General features: G+C 41.4%; 2 protein-coding genes across 2 annotated transcripts in view; one reads left to right on the forward strand and one right to left on the reverse strand.

The window, feature by feature from the left end:
• Nucleotides 1-5,569, reverse strand: part of LARP7 (La ribonucleoprotein 7, transcriptional regulator) — a 29,114-nt gene extending 23,545 nt beyond the window's left edge. The window contains exon 1 of the mRNA XM_058024864.1: nt 5,549-5,569. The gene's annotated coding sequence lies outside the window, so the exon portion shown is untranslated. The remainder of the gene's footprint in view (nt 1-5,548) is intronic.
• On the forward strand, nt 215-16,411 carry ZGRF1 (zinc finger GRF-type containing 1). Its single transcript, XM_058024863.1, has 28 exons — nt 215-293; nt 402-482; nt 593-649; nt 1,102-1,275; nt 1,711-3,775; nt 4,076-4,158; nt 4,816-4,914; nt 5,244-5,417; nt 5,695-5,800; nt 5,879-5,979; nt 6,186-6,330; nt 7,684-8,339; nt 9,403-9,541; nt 9,928-10,112; nt 10,230-10,417; nt 10,919-11,058; nt 11,136-11,282; nt 11,880-11,994; nt 12,103-12,359; nt 12,844-13,003; nt 13,598-13,675; nt 13,805-13,952; nt 14,223-14,350; nt 14,611-14,734; nt 14,980-15,156; nt 15,272-15,406; nt 15,506-15,767; nt 16,182-16,411. Exons 1-28 carry the CDS (start codon nt 273-275, stop codon nt 16,295-16,297), a joined length of 6,261 nt encoding a protein of 2,086 aa, XP_057880846.1. The 5' UTR covers nt 215-272; the 3' UTR covers nt 16,298-16,411.

Genomic DNA, 16,411 nt, shown 5'->3' on the forward strand with positions numbered 1-16,411 from the left:
TTAAAAAGATTTTTTTTTCTTTTTTAACAGCAGTCTGTTAGATTGTTTTTGAGGTTTCTCTTTAAAATGCTCACAGCAGCTCTACTCCACTGGTTTGTTACTGTCTTGCATCTAATTATCTTTTCTTTTTGAGGAGAAAAAGTAAGAATTTTTTTTGTCCACACTTTTCCTTCACAGCTCTGCTACATCCTGGCCATTTCCCTGTCTCTCTGGCTGTGGGAAGGTGTGGATATTTGTGAAGTAACCTGTTGGGTATCTGTGTTGCCAAAGCAATGGCCTCTCAAGAATTTACTGTGAGTGATTTTTAACACTGTGGAATTAAGTTTAAAAACTGTAGCTGCTGAAATACTTGAACATTTGCTTACTTCTTGTTTTTTCAATGTTTTACATATTTAAAACAGGTGTTATACACTCACCAAAAGATGAAGAAATCAAAAACATGGCAAGATGGAATTCTGAGGGTTAGAACTGGCAGAAATCAGGTGAAAATTCAGATTTAACACTGATTTAATATCTGCTGCTGCCAGTGGCAGTCTAGTTGATTTGTGAAATAAATGTGTGGTTATTTAAAATATTGTTTTGTATTTTGCAGGCTACCTTGTTTGATGATAAAGGACAATGTCTGGAGAGTATTTTTATAAAATCTCAGGTATCTTTTGTTCAGAGTTGTTTTTATGTCTGGTTGTAGTTGGTCTTTCAGGCAGCATTCCAAACACTTGTTTGGTAGCCAAAAGAGGAATTTTTCTAGTGGCTGATATGGAACTCTGCTACAGTGCAAATAATGGAAAGGGAAAACAGCTTTTACTAATTACCAGATCTTACTGTTTGTCCAGAAGCTTTCATGGAATTTTTCTTCCTCTGTGGTAAAAGCAGTGTATTACAGTGATAAATGAAATAATCATTGAAGTTAAGTGCTACTGCTTTTTACAATATATGTATAAATAAAAGTATTATCTGGCATTTGTGATATACTAGGTGTAAGCAGCTGAATTTTTTTACATACAAGTACTCAAAAGACTGTATGTTTTTAAAAATAAAGCTATATAATATTGTTTTTTGTACAGTACTGTTAGGTACACACTGCTGCTCTCCCTTTTCCAGGTGACTCCTGGAGATGATTTGGAAAGTGAGCGATATTTAATCACAGTTGAAGCAGCCAAAGTGAGTGAAGAGCAGCCAAAGCAAGCAGAAACTCCAGCAGTGGACAGAAATGGTGTCAAACCTGCTCTTCTACCCCCAAGACATCTCCCTGTTGGCTTGAAAAGGAAGTTTACGGTGAGTTTTTGTTCCAAATTTTATGTCTCATGTTTATATGCAGTGTAAAACACAAGGGACACATATTTGCATGAATGGGAAATATATACAGAATTTCTTCCTGTCTTTTTTTTCTTTATATTTTTTCTTTTTTTCCCCTCTTCCCTTCTTCTCTTCTTTCCTTCCTTTTTCATTTTTTCCTTTTTTCTTTTTTTTCCCCCTTTTTTTTGATCTGTAACCCAGAATGTATTTTTTCCACATTTAGGAGATTTGGTTTAGCAGGATGGATGTTGCCTACAGTAAAAATCACAAGGGCTTAAGGTTGTTTCTGTGCACCTGTGGAATCCTCATGGATTTGATCAGAATACATTCCCAGGCCATTTGATCCGAATGCAGTGTGCTCCATTTTCAGCATCTGATTACAAAACATGGATTAATTGCCAATTTCTCTCCCAGGGGTTCCAAGGGCCACGCCAAGCTGAGAAGAAAACACCAGCTGTGGAAGATGAAGGAAAAGCAGCAGTGTTGCCCTCATCTAAGGGGTGCCAAGGGAGTTTTCCATCCCAGTTTTACATCAGCTCTCCGTTGTTTTCCACGGTTTGCAGGAAGGATGCAGGAACAAATCCCTCTGCAGGCAGTCAGGAAGAGGGGTGCAGGGACAATGGTAGAGAACAAATGTCTGTGTCCTCCCTGCTTTCTTCTCCCTTCAGTGACAGCTGGGAGGGGACAGAGAGGCAGAACTCCCATCAGCTGGCTGGGAAGCAGGAATCTCCTCTCCTCACTGGGCACACTGGTGCTGGGGCAGTGTCCCACCACATCAGGAGCACAGCACAGATCATTGCTCTGCTCAAGTCCAAACCAGCACAAGGACACCACAGAGAGCAAACATCTGGAGCCACAGGCTGCCTTTCCAGGGTTCAGGCAGCACAAAATGCAGGTTTATGTGACAGAAAAAGCCCTGTCCTGCCTGCTCTTTCAGGTGACCCTGCCCAAGGACTCGTTCCAGATACCCAGCACCTGCCTTTTGTGCAGGGAAATGTAAATGATACAAAGGACTGGAATGTTCTAGCACTTCCAAATTCAGCTGAACAGCCTTGTGGTGAAGAAGTCACAGGACACAGACAAGACAAAAAGGTAAATTATTTAAGTCAAGATTTACAAGGTGACTGCAACACAAGTAGTTGCTTCCTACCTGAGTCCACTGTAAGTAGAATGAGTGACAGTCAGTTTGTCCCATCCTCAGGTGACATTTCACCTTCAGCAAGTCCAACCACCTTTGAAAGCCATCCCTTTGGATACAGGGAGCATTCAGGGACTGACAGGCTTAGGGAGAATTGCTCTGTGAAGATGCAGAGTGAGCTTCAACCAAGGCAAAATTCAGAGGGACTGTCTAATGACCCAGAGCTCTCTGGGGATGTGGCATTGGCTGAAGCTGGACTTGGGAAGGAGCAGTTGAGTTTGCAGGGTACAGGCTGTAGTCCTGATGGGGAACTGATGGAGGTTAGCTTTAACCTAATGGAGGCTTTTGATTTTAATGACATGGACAATGAAGATGTGTGTGAGAGAGAAGGGAAGGGATTCTCTGAGGGAGACACACCTTCATGGAGCCCAGGCAGCTCCCAGGGAGGAGATGTAGCACAGGGTGCTGCCTTGAGCCCTCATTGGAAGCCTCATTCTTGCTGTGACGTAGAGACACAAAGCAAAAATGAAATCAGATGTTCCAAATCTGATGGAGAGGGGGGTCCACCACCCCAGCTTTGTGACAGTGATGCCAGGAGAGCTGCAGAAGATGCTGCAAACCAGACCAAAACCCAAGTGGAACTTCTAGGGGATGGACACAACATAAAAGAGATCAGTGAGAGTCAGTCAAGTTTTGAAGGCTCAAAGCAAGAGGAGGATCTGGATGGCTGTGCAGCACTCACCATCAGTGGCACATCCTGGGTGAAAAAGCAGCACTCTGATCTCCTGCCTGGGGACACCAGTGTTAATGAATGTCACCCTGAAACCAGGCTGTCTGAAGCCACTGGAAGTCTCACAGGTATTTCTCCCAGCAGAATAATTTCTCCCTTGGACCAAAAGACTGAGGGAGGAGTTACACAGATTGGATGTATGGAATCCCCAGATGTTGGCTCAGAGCACTTCTGGGCTGCTAGGAGTGGTGACATGAAACCAGGCAGCCCTCTGCTGGCCTTGTCACAGAAATCAGATCCTTTAGGAGGAGGTTGTTCATCTCCAGAGGAAACAGCAGTAGGAGGAACTGTGCTGGAAAATGCAGAGTGCAGAACTGCTTCTCGTGAAGCCTGCCAAGGAGAGACAATAGGGGTGGATTGCCTGAAATGCACAGCAGTGGCTGAGAATTGCTCAGGATTCCCTGATTTGGTGAATGACATTGCTCTTCTGAGAGCTTTGACACAGCATAGCACAGCATTAGAGAGCTTGCAAAGGATGGAGGAAAACACCAGCATGTGCTGTGAAACAGGCCCTCCTAAGGAGACACTTGAACCCCTTGAGAAGGATCAAGGTTAGGTCAGCTTCTATTTCAAACTGGATTCTGTATGTCTATACCTGTTTGATTTCTCTCATTTCTCCTCATTTAGCAATACTTTTTTTAGAGTGCTGTGTTATGTAGGTTCCCTCGTGCAATTTGTGCTGTTTAAAGCAACATTGTGAGCTTCAAGTCTGTTTGCTCTCATTCAGTTAAATCCTAACTGTGCATGGGTTGCATGGGTAAGGTTTGCAAACCTGTAAATATTCAGATGTTTTCATGTAAAAAACCCCAGACTATTGACTGTAACTCATTGTGCTTTTCCATCTCTTGTAGCTATAAAAGAGTTTACGGAAATGCCTTACTCAGAAAGTTTACAGGCATCTTCCTGTTCATACTTTGATTCTCCTGCCCTGATGGTAACCAATTTTTGACTACATATATTTATCTGTACAAGATAAATTCATTTTCCACCTGGCTCCTGGAATAAAATTCTTGGGTTAGAAACCATAAAAGTTGAGCTATAAATTGCTTAGAGGCATTGTTTATGAAGCTGTTAATAAATAGAAGATATCATCTTGACAATATTCAGGAGGCCTCATGTATGACAAGAAACTTCATGAAAAGTGTGGTATTTAATAATTTTTAATATCCCATCAATATGTCTGGTAATTCTCCTTCCCTACCCCATCTTTTACCACCTTTTTTTCCCCCACTAGCTTTTTAAATGCATGGCTCTCCTTGGAATTTTAGCATTTAGGTTGAAATACACTGGGAAAACTGTTTGTGTTTGTTAATTCACATTGATTTTTATCCTGTTATGTAAAAAATGCTTTTAACAGCCTTTTTTCCTTTTCAATCAATCTAAAGTTTACAGAAACATTTTAGAAATCTTCTTTTTCCTGTTCTGTTTGAAAAACATGGTTTCTTATCCTGTCATGGATGGCTTCCAAATAAAAAACTGTAACTGAAAAGGCTTCCTTTGTATAAATACAACACATTTCTTAGCCTAAATTTTCACTTTAAATGGTTATTAAATTGTTAGACTAACTAGTTTTTGGTACTTTCCTGTGCAGCCCAACTGTGTGGACAGTTTATTACAGAAGACAGATGCATATATTGTACCAATAGCAGCAGCCCAAAGGGACCCTGGGCCATCTGACTGGCAACCAAAGGTACCATTGCTGTGGAACTCAAGTATAATTAACAGTGTTTCCTAAATTTCAGTTCAATGCTTTGCTAGTTGCAATATATTGCATTAAGTCCTAATAAAATTTTAGTAATGAAATTTGTTATTTTTAGTACAGTTGACTGTACTAATGTTTTCAGGGAGAGTTTAAAACTCAAATTACAAGGGAAAAAAATCCCAGATCTTTTTTTTGTTTCTCTTCTGCAGAGTCAACAGGTTATTTTTGTTGTATGTGTAACAAATACCTGTACTGACTGTAGCTAGTTGCAGAGCAGTTTTTCCTTGCTGTCAGTGATAATTCCATGCATTGTGCAGCATGTTGCCTTCCAAGGGTACCAAGTGAAAGGATCAGCAGCTAGTGAGGTGATGCTGAGAGCTCCATGCTCCCAGCACGGATGGCAGCAGCACCCAGACAATGTGGACTTGGCAGCTGAGACATTTTTCTCACCCCTCTTTTCAAGGCATTATGACCTTTATGACTTGAGACAGGTAAAACTTTTTTTTTTTGTTCAGTTATCCATACTAACCTTAGTGCAAGAAAGTATCTTGTCAATTTAGGATAGAAAATAGTTCATTTTTAAACTGCTACAATCATATAAAAGCCAATTATTTTTACTTACCTTTGTCATAGAACTTCACAATGTGTCACTTTGTTTTTTCTGCTCCTTTGATCAGTTGCACTTTGAAAAAAAAGAAGATAAGCAGTTTAATTTCTACTAAGTTTTTGCTTAGGCTTTTTTTTTTTTTTTTTTTTTTTTAAATGAAGTCTCCAGGTTCCAGGAGCCTTCATAAGGATGATGTTGACATTGTAAGAGAAGGGAATTTTGAAGTGAAGCCTGATGTTATTGAAGAGCCAGGAATAAATCAGTCCTGTAAGTGAAAGTAAAAGGACAAGGGCAGTGATTGGCCTCAAAATTTCTGCATGACTTCAGCTCTTCTGTTTTTCCTAGCACTGGCACTGGATGTGTACCCTGAAGTGCCACCATGGACAGTGTCACACCCACCCCCTGACCTGAGACGAGCACAGTGGACTGCCTGGAAGCCTGGCAAGGTGGGGATTGACTGGCTCTTGCAAACATTTTTGGCTTTATTTCCTGTGTGTTCGTGGCAATTTCTTACTTTTGGAGCTATTTTATCTCAACTCTGAGAGATCTCATTGTTTAGAATGATGAGAGAGAGAATGGTGATGAAAGAGCTGTAACCAGGGATTTTTTCAGTCATGTTAATTAACCTGCCATGTTAATTCTTCACCTGTAGATTTCACCAGAAGTGGCTTCCCCACTTGATCCAGACTGTGCAATTTCTCCACCTTGGGGAAATGAGGAGCCTGTTGGAGACCTCCAGGAGCCCCTGACACATGGGCTCTTACCCAGTGAACCACAACTCCCAGATTTCTTCTTCAGTAAGAATTTACAGGGTTATACTGGCACCTCACAGTGTTTTAGCTGAAAATCTCTGAGAGTTCTTGAAGCACAATGAGTTGGGCCATCACAGACAGTTACTCTGCCAATTATAGTCTCCTGAAGGAGACTTGATTAGATGGATTTAGTTTTATAAAGAAAAATCAGCTTCTAGTTTGGGGGCAAGAAGGCTGTAAGCTAAGTTTCTAAATGATCCCTATGTTTTTATTTACCTGCTTTGAGTTTTCTTCCATATTCAGCTGTCCTCTGACCTTCTCCCATTTGACACTTCTCTATAACTGTCACTAATGATAATTAATGTAGTCAAAAGGATGCTTTTTTGGTAGTGACAGCTTATTTATCTGTGTTGTTCAATGTCAATTCATAGGTTTGTGGGTTATCTTTTGGAAAAAAAGCAAATGTTAAAATGGGTTTTTTTCTAGTTGGCAGATGTCAGTGACATCAGATTAATGACCTCCAAAATACAACCATGTTTAATTTAATAGTAGGTCTTTTATACAAGCAGAATGGCTACATGTGTTCTGAATATGGAGATTTCAAAGAAATTAAAAAAAAATATTTTCAAAGAAATTTTAAAGAATCAAACAAACTAATTAAAAGAATCACACAAAGTCCATCATTTAGTGTAATACTGCACAGGAGCAATCCAGAGAGCTTCCCAGCTGCCAGGGAGGGTGTAGAAGGAAGAATTTAGAATTCCTTACTTTTGGTACATCAGAAGTGCCATCTGACTGGCAAGGGGGGCTCTTTACAGATGGGGCTGCTGTGCAAAGTGCCTCGAGCTGTTTATTTTTCAGCATCAGTCTCATTACATGGTTATGACAATGGGAAGATGCTAGCAGCTCACATTCCAGGCAGCAGGCCAAAAAACTTAATGTTACAACTTACTTTATAAGCTTCTTGACCAATCACACAAAGCAAAAGCACATTGACAGTAGTTCTATCTAATCACCATGAGCACATGTACCTTTGGTTAAACAATGTTTGCTTATTTCAAATAAAAGACCTGTTTGTAAGCCTTAAAACACAATGCACAGAGCTCCATTATTAAGCTTTAACCTTCCTAATAGCTTGCTAGATAAACTTGCTGCAGCTTAGAGAGCTATTCAGACAAGCATTAATACACAGGCCATTGTTCTATTTGCCCTTGCTTTTTCTACAGTTGAAATAATTTTCTGCTGACTTATCTCATGGCTGCTGCTTCAGCTCTACTTACAGTTCTGCTGTATCAGAGGCCTGCCTTTTGCAGCTTTCCCCAAAACCCTCTAATTTTTTGTATTCCCACACCATCCCTGGGTGCCCCAGGTTGCTTGTAAGCTGTATTTTCCCCACAGCCCAGGAGAAATCGAGCCATGCACAGGAATGCAGCCTGCCAGCACTGAAGCCCACAATGAAAACACGAGCTCCCTTTGTCACTGTTCCTGCCACCCACGAGATTCCTGCCATGTTTTGCCCCTCTGAGAGTGAGCATTTCCAGCAATCTTTGGACTCTTCAGGAGGCAATCTGTGCAGCCAGTCAGTGGAATTTCCCAGGAGTGCTCCCAGCCCCCAGGACAGGAATTCTGACACCTCTGTGTTCGGGGAGTGCACGGAAGATGGACAAAGGGGATCTGTGCCACCAGTGCTCCCCGATGTGACTGCCCAAGGCAGACAAAGCAAGTGGCTGAAGTATCAAAGCAGTGCTCAGAGCGATTTGAACCCTGAAAACAGTGCTGAAGGGAAGGAGGAGGATGATATCTGTGCCCGGAGCGTGCTGGGAATGCCGGCGGCTGAGCCAGGAGAGAGCAGAGCCGCGGATCCGAGCGCTGCCAGCCCTGCAGCGCCGCTGGCGGCCGGGAGCCGGCCCGGGGAGCGCTCCGGGGCTGCGGGGGCAGGTCCGGTGCCGCCGGGGAACGAGCTCGCCCTGCACTTAGCGCAGGCACCGCTGGCTGCGGCCGCACAAAAGGTGTTGAGTCACCTGAGCTGCCACGGCGGAACTGGAGAGGGCCAGGTGTGTACCAGGCTGTCACTGACACTGACACCAGCACGGTGCTCTGGCCACAGGGGCTGCATTTATCTCATTGCCTGCAGGTTTAGTCAGTAGGATTGCATAGTGACACCAAAAATGTCTTATATTTTTAATGTATTTTTTAATTTTTAATGTATTTTTAATACATTAGTCACATGCCACGACTAATCCTTTGTAAAGGTAGTTCAGTGCCAGATTTAGATTTTTAATCTGATTGTCAATGGCAAGAAGATGAAAGAAAAGGTGCTGGGCTGTTTTGACATCTCTGATTGATAAGAAATTGTGGGTTTTTCTTAATTGTGGTATCAGCATCATTTTAAACAACACCAATGTTTGCTTCAAGTCATAGTCTCTGACTTCAAATTATTATAAATTCCTTCAGTTTTAGTTGTGTAAAAGTCAAGTTATGACACTGAATAAGCACCTAAACACTTAGCACATGTGTTTGTGATCAGTAGGCAGATGGAGCAAATTGGGCAAATTGAAGCACCAAACCAGCCACAAGTTAAGTTTTTTAAGTTGTCAAATGGTTTTGAGAGTTGAAGAAAATGTTGACTCTTTCTTTTTTTTTTCAAGTTTTTTTGGTTCTATAAAACTGTCCACTACAGTATTTGTGTGAAGCAGAGAAAGGAAATAACTAAGATATTTAACATATACATGGGTATACACATTGTGTGTGTTTTTATACAAATATATGTATGTGTTAAATCCATATACCAGACTTAAAAAGCTTATGAAGACACTTATAGTTCATTTATTTCTGTGCAAAAATGGTGTTGAAAATAGGGTTTGTGTGCTCCTTCCCCATGCCTAGTGGTGAAAAACGTGATTTTGAACTACATAACATTTATTTTAAAGCCTTTGGAAGTATTATCTGTGTTATTATAAATGCAAGCTGTTTGGCAAGGAGGAAGTTTTAACCTCATGGTGCATCCTAAATGGCAGCCCAAGCTCTAGGGAAACTTCTAGTGTTTTTTACAAATCTGCAATTTCCTCATTCAAGGTCTTACAGTTTTTAATGGTTTATTTTCCTGGGTCTTTTTAGGACATAACAATTTCTGAGTTGTCTTTTCCTCCTGTGGATAAAGTGAAACACACCAATCTTCCTAAAAGAAAGATTTCCATCCCAGCTGTGTTTCAGTCTCACACTCACTACAAGCAGGTTTTTAAAGCTGCTCTGACAGGTCAGTCTCTGCTCTGTGAAATGCTGTCATTTTAAACATTGCCTATTAAAACAGCAGGGTGCATTTCATTTTTTTTATATTTCTACTGAAATATATTTAGTCTATATTCAAAATTGCAGAGGCAAGCCAAAAAGACAGTACACACTGTTCAACTCTGTAACCTCAGGGCTGTTTTCCAGTCTTAAGATACCTAAGCCTTTTTTTTTTTTTTTTCCCTGGAATAAGTGGATTTTTCAGGTCACGTGGTTTCTTTTAGGACTCAGATGAAATATTTTGATTTGGGATGGAAATTTTCCAATGGAAATAGATTTGTTTGGATTTTGTGTAGCTGTGTAAGCATTTTAAGTGTGTGCTAATGATTCTGTTGTTGTCCTTTCCCCACCAAGAGCAATTGAACATAATGCTGTTTGAGTTGGCCCAGAGGCTGCACCATGCCCTCTCCAAGGTGGACATATCATTTTACACTGCGGTGAAAGATGGGCAAAGCCAGGGCCAAGGAAGCTGTGCCCCACTCTGCAACCACATGCACCCTGCTAAGCTGGTGATGGTTAAAAAAGAAGGTCAAAACAAGGTGCTGTTTATTCCTTGTGGTTTTTACACTTTGGGGGTGAAAGTATCCATTGCTTTCTCTTTTTTTTCTTCCTTGTTTTGGTGCTCATGGACTTTTTTCCCCTCCCTTCCCTTGCAGGGTCGTTTGTTCTATGCCTGTGATGCCCCAAAAGCTGAGCAGTGCTCCTTTTTCAAGTGGATTGAAGATGTGAACCCCACACAGACAAAATCCAGACCCGGTGCAGTGCTCCACGACACAAAAAGTATTGGGACATACCTCAGGAGTCAAAAGATTGCTGTTTATGAGGAATGCCAGCTTTTGGTGAGGTATCCTCAAATGCCGTGCCACTTCAAGGTTTATGAATATTCCAGTAGCCCAGGACTTCAGCAGGATTTAACACATTTTCTCTACATTTAAAGAGTCAAGATTTCTTTCTGTAAAGAAGTGCAAGAGCTAAATTACTGAAGGAAAAATATTTATAGCAATGGTATTTGTTTTTAGCAGGAATCAAAACTGCTGACCAGCAACGTGATCAATTGCTTAGTGTCAGAACTGTTGCATTTGGACTTTGTTAATTTAATCCTCAGTAGGAGAATTTGATTTCTTCTCTTCAAGATTCTAATTTTAATGCCAGAAGTCATCTCAAAGGCTATTCTGTGCTGTTTAACTGTAGAGGAAACAATTTAATTGTGGCTGGATATGAGAGGATTTTGCAGTCAAGATAAATGGAGGTTTCTTATTTTTGGTGCTGAATCCAAAGTGTGCTGATGGTTTTACATACCTTTTTCCTTTTTTTTTTTTTTTTTTTTTTAATTAAAATTTCCCAGGAAAGCCTTTGAAATTCCAACACAGAGGTACAGTAAGTTCAAGAAATTTATGAATACACCTGCCAGCTTTGATGGTGACTCCAAACCCAAATTATACCTAAAGCTAAGCAGAAAGGAGCATTCTTCTCTCTACAGCAAAGGTGAGCACACCTTAAACATCAGATTTCCAAGGTGGCAGTGAGAGAGGCTGATGAGGACTCTGAATTGTTTTTGGCAGATGACATCTGGGTTGTTTCCAAGACTCTGAACTTTGATCCCATTGATACTTTCATTGCAAGCAGTGCTTTCTTTGGACCATCCTCCAACAATGAGATAGAATTGCTACCACTGAAAGGCTACAGTCCCTCCAACTGGAGATCCAACAGTGAGTTTCACAGCCACATTGAGAACTGTGGGAAACAACTAAGGAAAAATCCAGCTAGCAATGAAGGATAAGCTGCTGAGAATTTGAGAATTTCTCAAACCTTGCACACGATTTAATTCACAGTATTTTTTTTCCTTGTGTGTTTGAATATATAATTTGAATACATTAATTAATGCAGTTAAACCTGCAAAGTAGCTGGCAAATTGCAAATGGGTGGGGAAGAAATGAGAATAATATGAGGAAAGTAGTAAATTATGTAATATGATGTACAATGCAAGTTGACTGTCAAAGTGTAAGTAAAAGGAATATTTTTTTACTGTCCTTAAAAAACAAAATGCAGAAACCTCAAACAACTCACTGGAAAATTTATTTTTTTATAAAAAGCCATGTATTAAGTCTGTGACTGCAAAAGTTTCTTGGTTTTGTTGGTTTTGCTGTTGAATTAAGTTAAAGCTTTGGGGTTGTTTTGTTTTGTAAATGGAGAAGATAAAATCAGTTAATAACTCTTTTGGCATTTTATAATTCATTTCTTTAGCTGATTTGCAATTTCTGCTCTATTAACTCCTTTCTCCTTTTGTTTCTCTGTGGCCCTTGCAGTGTGTGTTCATGCCTTGCTGGTGTGTAATGCCAGTGGTGAGCTGGCCTCCCTAAGGAACATGGAGGAGCACTTCAATCCATCCACATTACCACTGATCCCATATCTCCTGAAAATGTGAGTTATTGTCCTGGGATACTGTGAGCAGTCCAGTGCAGGAATATCAGAACCAGGAGATACAAATTGTATCATATCACTACTTCTGGGTATTTTTTGTTTTCCTAGGAATTTTGATTCTGAAAATGCTACAAAAAGAGTCAACAAAAGGAAATTCACTCCACCTGCCATGAGTGTGAAGTGCTCCATGATGTCTGGCCCTGTGAGCTCTCAAGTGGCAATGGGAGTGGCTGAAGAGATGATCCAGAGGTTCTCCCTGAACCCAGACCAAGCAGCATCGCTGATTCACGTGGCTCAGATGATGACCTGTGAAAAGCCCAGAGGAGGGGAGGAACATCAGAGCTTCCCCATCACAATCATACGTGGTACACAGCCAAGAATTGTGATATTTCCTGCTGTTGTAGCTTTGCACAAATGTTGATTAATGGTAAATGCCATCAATCTAGAATGCCAGAATCAGCCTCTCTGATACTGTGTCATTAATACATCCATTCTGTCAGCACAGAGCTTTTGCCCCTTGAAATTAAATCTAAATTAAATTAAATTTTCACTCTGCCTTTTCCAGGATTTCACTGAAGCATAGGAGGTTTTGCCTAGAAATACCTATACATAAAATCAGAATTATTTATTGTCTTCAGCTTTTTTCTTTTCATATGCAAACCACTTTTTATGATGTATTAGCTATTTATCATGTATTAGCTACTTATTAATACAACTATATATTGTTTTTGTAAGTGTAAGCAAGCCCATGCAATTATTTTCGAGGAATCACAGCATAACTGAAGTTAAAGCAATTGATTTCTAGGAAATTCTCACTTGTAACTTGGGCTTTTTCTTCCAAAACCCCAGGTGTTTTTGGAGCTGGCAAGAGCTACTTGCTGTCTGTGGTCATCTTGTTCCTCGTGCAGCTCTTTGAAAGCAGTGAAGCTACAGAGGGTCCGAGGGCAACTCCATGGAAACTCCTCATTGCTTCTTCCACCAACGTTGCTGTGGACAGGATCCTGCTGGGGTAGGTTGCTGAGGCTTTTATGGTTCTTTTTCCAAAACCAATAATGCACTTACACTGTAGTGGTAATTGTGCTGGTATTTCCTGTAAAACACATCAAAAAGATTGATTTGTTTCCCTAAAAAGTGGCACACACAGACTTTAATTGTACCTCAGCTCTTTTGCACAGTTAAAAGGGTGAAAGGTACATAAAACATCTACAGAAGACTACTTTAGGCTCTGCTCTCATCAAATATGCTATTAAAATCCATCAGGACCAAGTAGTACTGCTCAGGGATCTTTGGGATGGATGTACCAGTAGGGGAAGGAGGAGCAGAGGGGATCAGATTTGTGAAAATTTAGCATGAAATAAATGCATGGTTTGGAAGGAAAAAGGAAGGGAAGATACATATGGAAGACTATGAGAGGGGAATCATCAAGGCATCAAATCATGATGAGGTAGTTGATTTTGTTGAATTACTGAGGTACTTCATCTCAGTGATCACTGAAGTTTGTACTCCTGAGTGTTCTGATGTGTCTTTTGAAACCACTTTTAAAGTTTTCTAAAGATTTCATCTTTCCCTTTCTGTAATGTTTATCATCTCTTTTTCTTTCAAGTCTGCTCGAGCTTGGATTTGAGGATTTTATAAGAGTGGGAAGTGTAAGGAAAATCACGAAAGCAATTCTTCCCCATAGGTAAGAAACCTCTTTGAGGGATCTGAAGCAATTTGGGGTAGGTTAATACATTGTTATCAAGTGTGGTTATTTTTCCAAGCACTGCTGTTTTCGGTTACTGCAATGTATGTTACAAAATCATCTTTGAAGTTTACATGCAGGTTCAGGAAATGAAAACGAGCAGCTGAAAGAGCTGCTTGCTCTGTTGAAAGAGGATTTGACTCCAGCTGAGAAAATGTATGTCAGGAAGAGCATTGAGCAGCATAAACTGGGGACCAATAAAACTATTCTGCAACAGGTACAGTCAAAGAGATGGGATGGGAAAGCAGAGATTTACTGTGTCTTATCCACAGGGCTGAGCACATGGAAACTGGGAATTTATAATTCAAAACTCCTGGTTTTGAAATACAAAGTGAAGTTTAGGTTTGATTGCACAGGTATAGCTTAGTGTCCTGTTTCTAGAAAAAAATTTAGCTGTATTCTCCTGCTCTAGTTAGGTGCTGCACAGAGATGAACTATGAAATTATTTCAACTTTTTGCCTGCCTGTTTTCTCCTCGCTGCTGGCAGGTGAAGGTGGTTGGAGTGACGTGTGCTGCCTGCCCCTTCCCCTGCCTGAAGGCGCTCAGGTTTCCTGTGGTGGTGCTGGATGAGTGCAGCCAGATGACTGAGCCTGCCTCCCTGCTCCCCATCGCCAGGTACAGCCCTCCTGTACCTGAGGGGCCTCAGCAGGGGCACCAGCTCCCAGCAGGGCCACACTCCACACCTCTGTGAGCCCAGGAACACCCTAGCAGCAGGAAGAGTGATTTCAAATAGAGCCTGTCCTTAGGTGTTATTAAACTGGGGTGGAGGAGGGAGGCTGATGGGAAGCAGTGTGATACAGAAACAAGCACACACTTTGGTTATGAACACTTTAACATCCTTTTTAGAACACTGGTTTTTTCACATTCTTATTTAGGTTTCAGTGTGAAAAGCTCGTCCTAGTTGGAGACCCCAAGCAACTGCCACCAACTATCCAAGGGTCTGAGAGTGTTCATGAGCAGGGATTGGAGCAGACCCTCTTTGACAGACTCTGCTTAATGGTAGGTGCTGCTGAACACACCTTTGGGAATGTGGAGAGCGGAACTGTAACTGCCCTGAGGTCACATGGGCAATTCCAGGTGTCAGAGGATCAGGGTTTCAGCACTGCAAAATACCTTAAAATCACAGAATGGTTTGGGTAGAAGGGACCTCAAGGTCACCCCCACCACAGACAGGGACAGGTTCCCCTAGCCCAGCTTGCTCCCAGCTCCATGCCAGCCCTAATGTCTGTGTCCTCATCCTTCAGGGCCACGAGCCCATTGTTCTCCGGACGCAGTACCGCTGCCACCCTGCCCTCAGTGCCATCGCCAACGAGCTCTTCTACAGCGGGCACCTCATCGATGGCATCTCCCAGGGGGACAGGGCTCCTCTCCTGGAGTGGCTGCCAACGCTCTGCTTTTACAGCGTCCATGGCATGGAGCAGGTGAGCTCCTCAGCACCACTTGTGTAACCAGCCAATATTGTCATTTTCCCTCCATTCCATTCTTTTTTACATTTTTGGTGAGAGCTAATTTGGGAATCTTTTTCCCTCTTCCCAGATTGAAAGAGACAACAGCTTTTACAACATGGCAGAAGCTCATTTTACAGTCAAGCTCATCCAGTCTCTGATTGCAAGTGGAATAGAAGGAGCTGATATTGGCGTGATTACCCTTTATAAATCACAAATGTATAAGGTTTGTGTCATAAATCAGTAACAAAAATCGATAAAGCCCTTCTCTTAAATGTACTCTGAATAGCCAAACTCACCCCCTTCCCTGTTTCTTTGCCCCCAGATCCAGAATTTGCTCAGTGGGGTTCACTCCGAGGCTTTTGAGGTCAAGCCTGTGCAGGTGTCCACGGTGGATGCATTCCAAGGTGCTGAGAGGGAGATCATTGTGCTGTCCTGTGTCAGGACCAGGCACTTTGGGTTCATAGACTCGGAGAGGAGGATGAACGTGGCACTAACGAGGGCCAAGAGGCACCTGCTGATTGTGGGGAGTCTGCCCTGTCTGAGCAGGAACAGGCTGTGGGGGAGAGTAATTCACCACTGCAGAGGTAAGAGCTTCTTTGCTGGGCTATTTGAAACCTGCACCTTGTTATCTTTAATTACACTATGTACAATACACCTTACAATGTTTATAATAATATATAAAATATATGATGTGTACACTAGAGCAACCACTATATTCATATCAGTTTATGTATAAACTCCGGTGTTTAATATTACACTTAAAATCTAATATATTGCAAGAATGTGCAAGTTGCACAGGTACAGTTTACAACTTTACCTGCTTGGCCGACATCAAATAAAGCATCTTGGTGACTGAACTCCACAGAGCCATTTTCCAAGCAGAAATATCACAGCCAGGCAATACTCTTGGGGAAATAGATGTTGGCACTGCCAGGGGCTGGTTCCATGATGGATGCTGTAGAGAGAGATGTAATTACTCTGTTTATTGCTGCTTCTAGGATGGGAAAATGGCTTACAACATGCAAGCCAGTGTGAGCAGCAGCTAAATGACATTCTCAAGTCTTACTTGGAGAACCGGGAGGAAGAAGAACAGTGCAAGAAAAAGGAAAAATAAAATGTGTTGATTTTTATGAACAAAATCATAATTGTTTGTCTATAGCAATAGCTCTGGTAATTTGTAATCTAATATTTATTTAATGTTGGGGTATTTTTGTTTGGCTCTCAGTGC

This window comes from Melospiza georgiana, chromosome 5 (assembly GCF_028018845.1).
Source record: "Melospiza georgiana isolate bMelGeo1 chromosome 5, bMelGeo1.pri, whole genome shotgun sequence".
In the NCBI taxonomy this organism is placed as follows: domain Eukaryota; kingdom Metazoa; phylum Chordata; class Aves; order Passeriformes; family Passerellidae; genus Melospiza; species Melospiza georgiana.

Coding starts and splice junctions, on each gene's coding strand:
- ZGRF1 (XM_058024863.1), top strand. CDS start 273: ATGGCCTCTCAAGAATTTACT. Junction 4,159..4,815: donor TTGATTCTCCTGCCCTGATG/GTAACCAATTTT, acceptor TTTCCTGTGCAG/CCCAACTGTGTGGACAGTTT. Junction 15,157..15,271: donor GCGTCCATGGCATGGAGCAG/GTGAGCTCCTCA, acceptor CCCTCTTCCCAG/ATTGAAAGAGACAACAGCTT.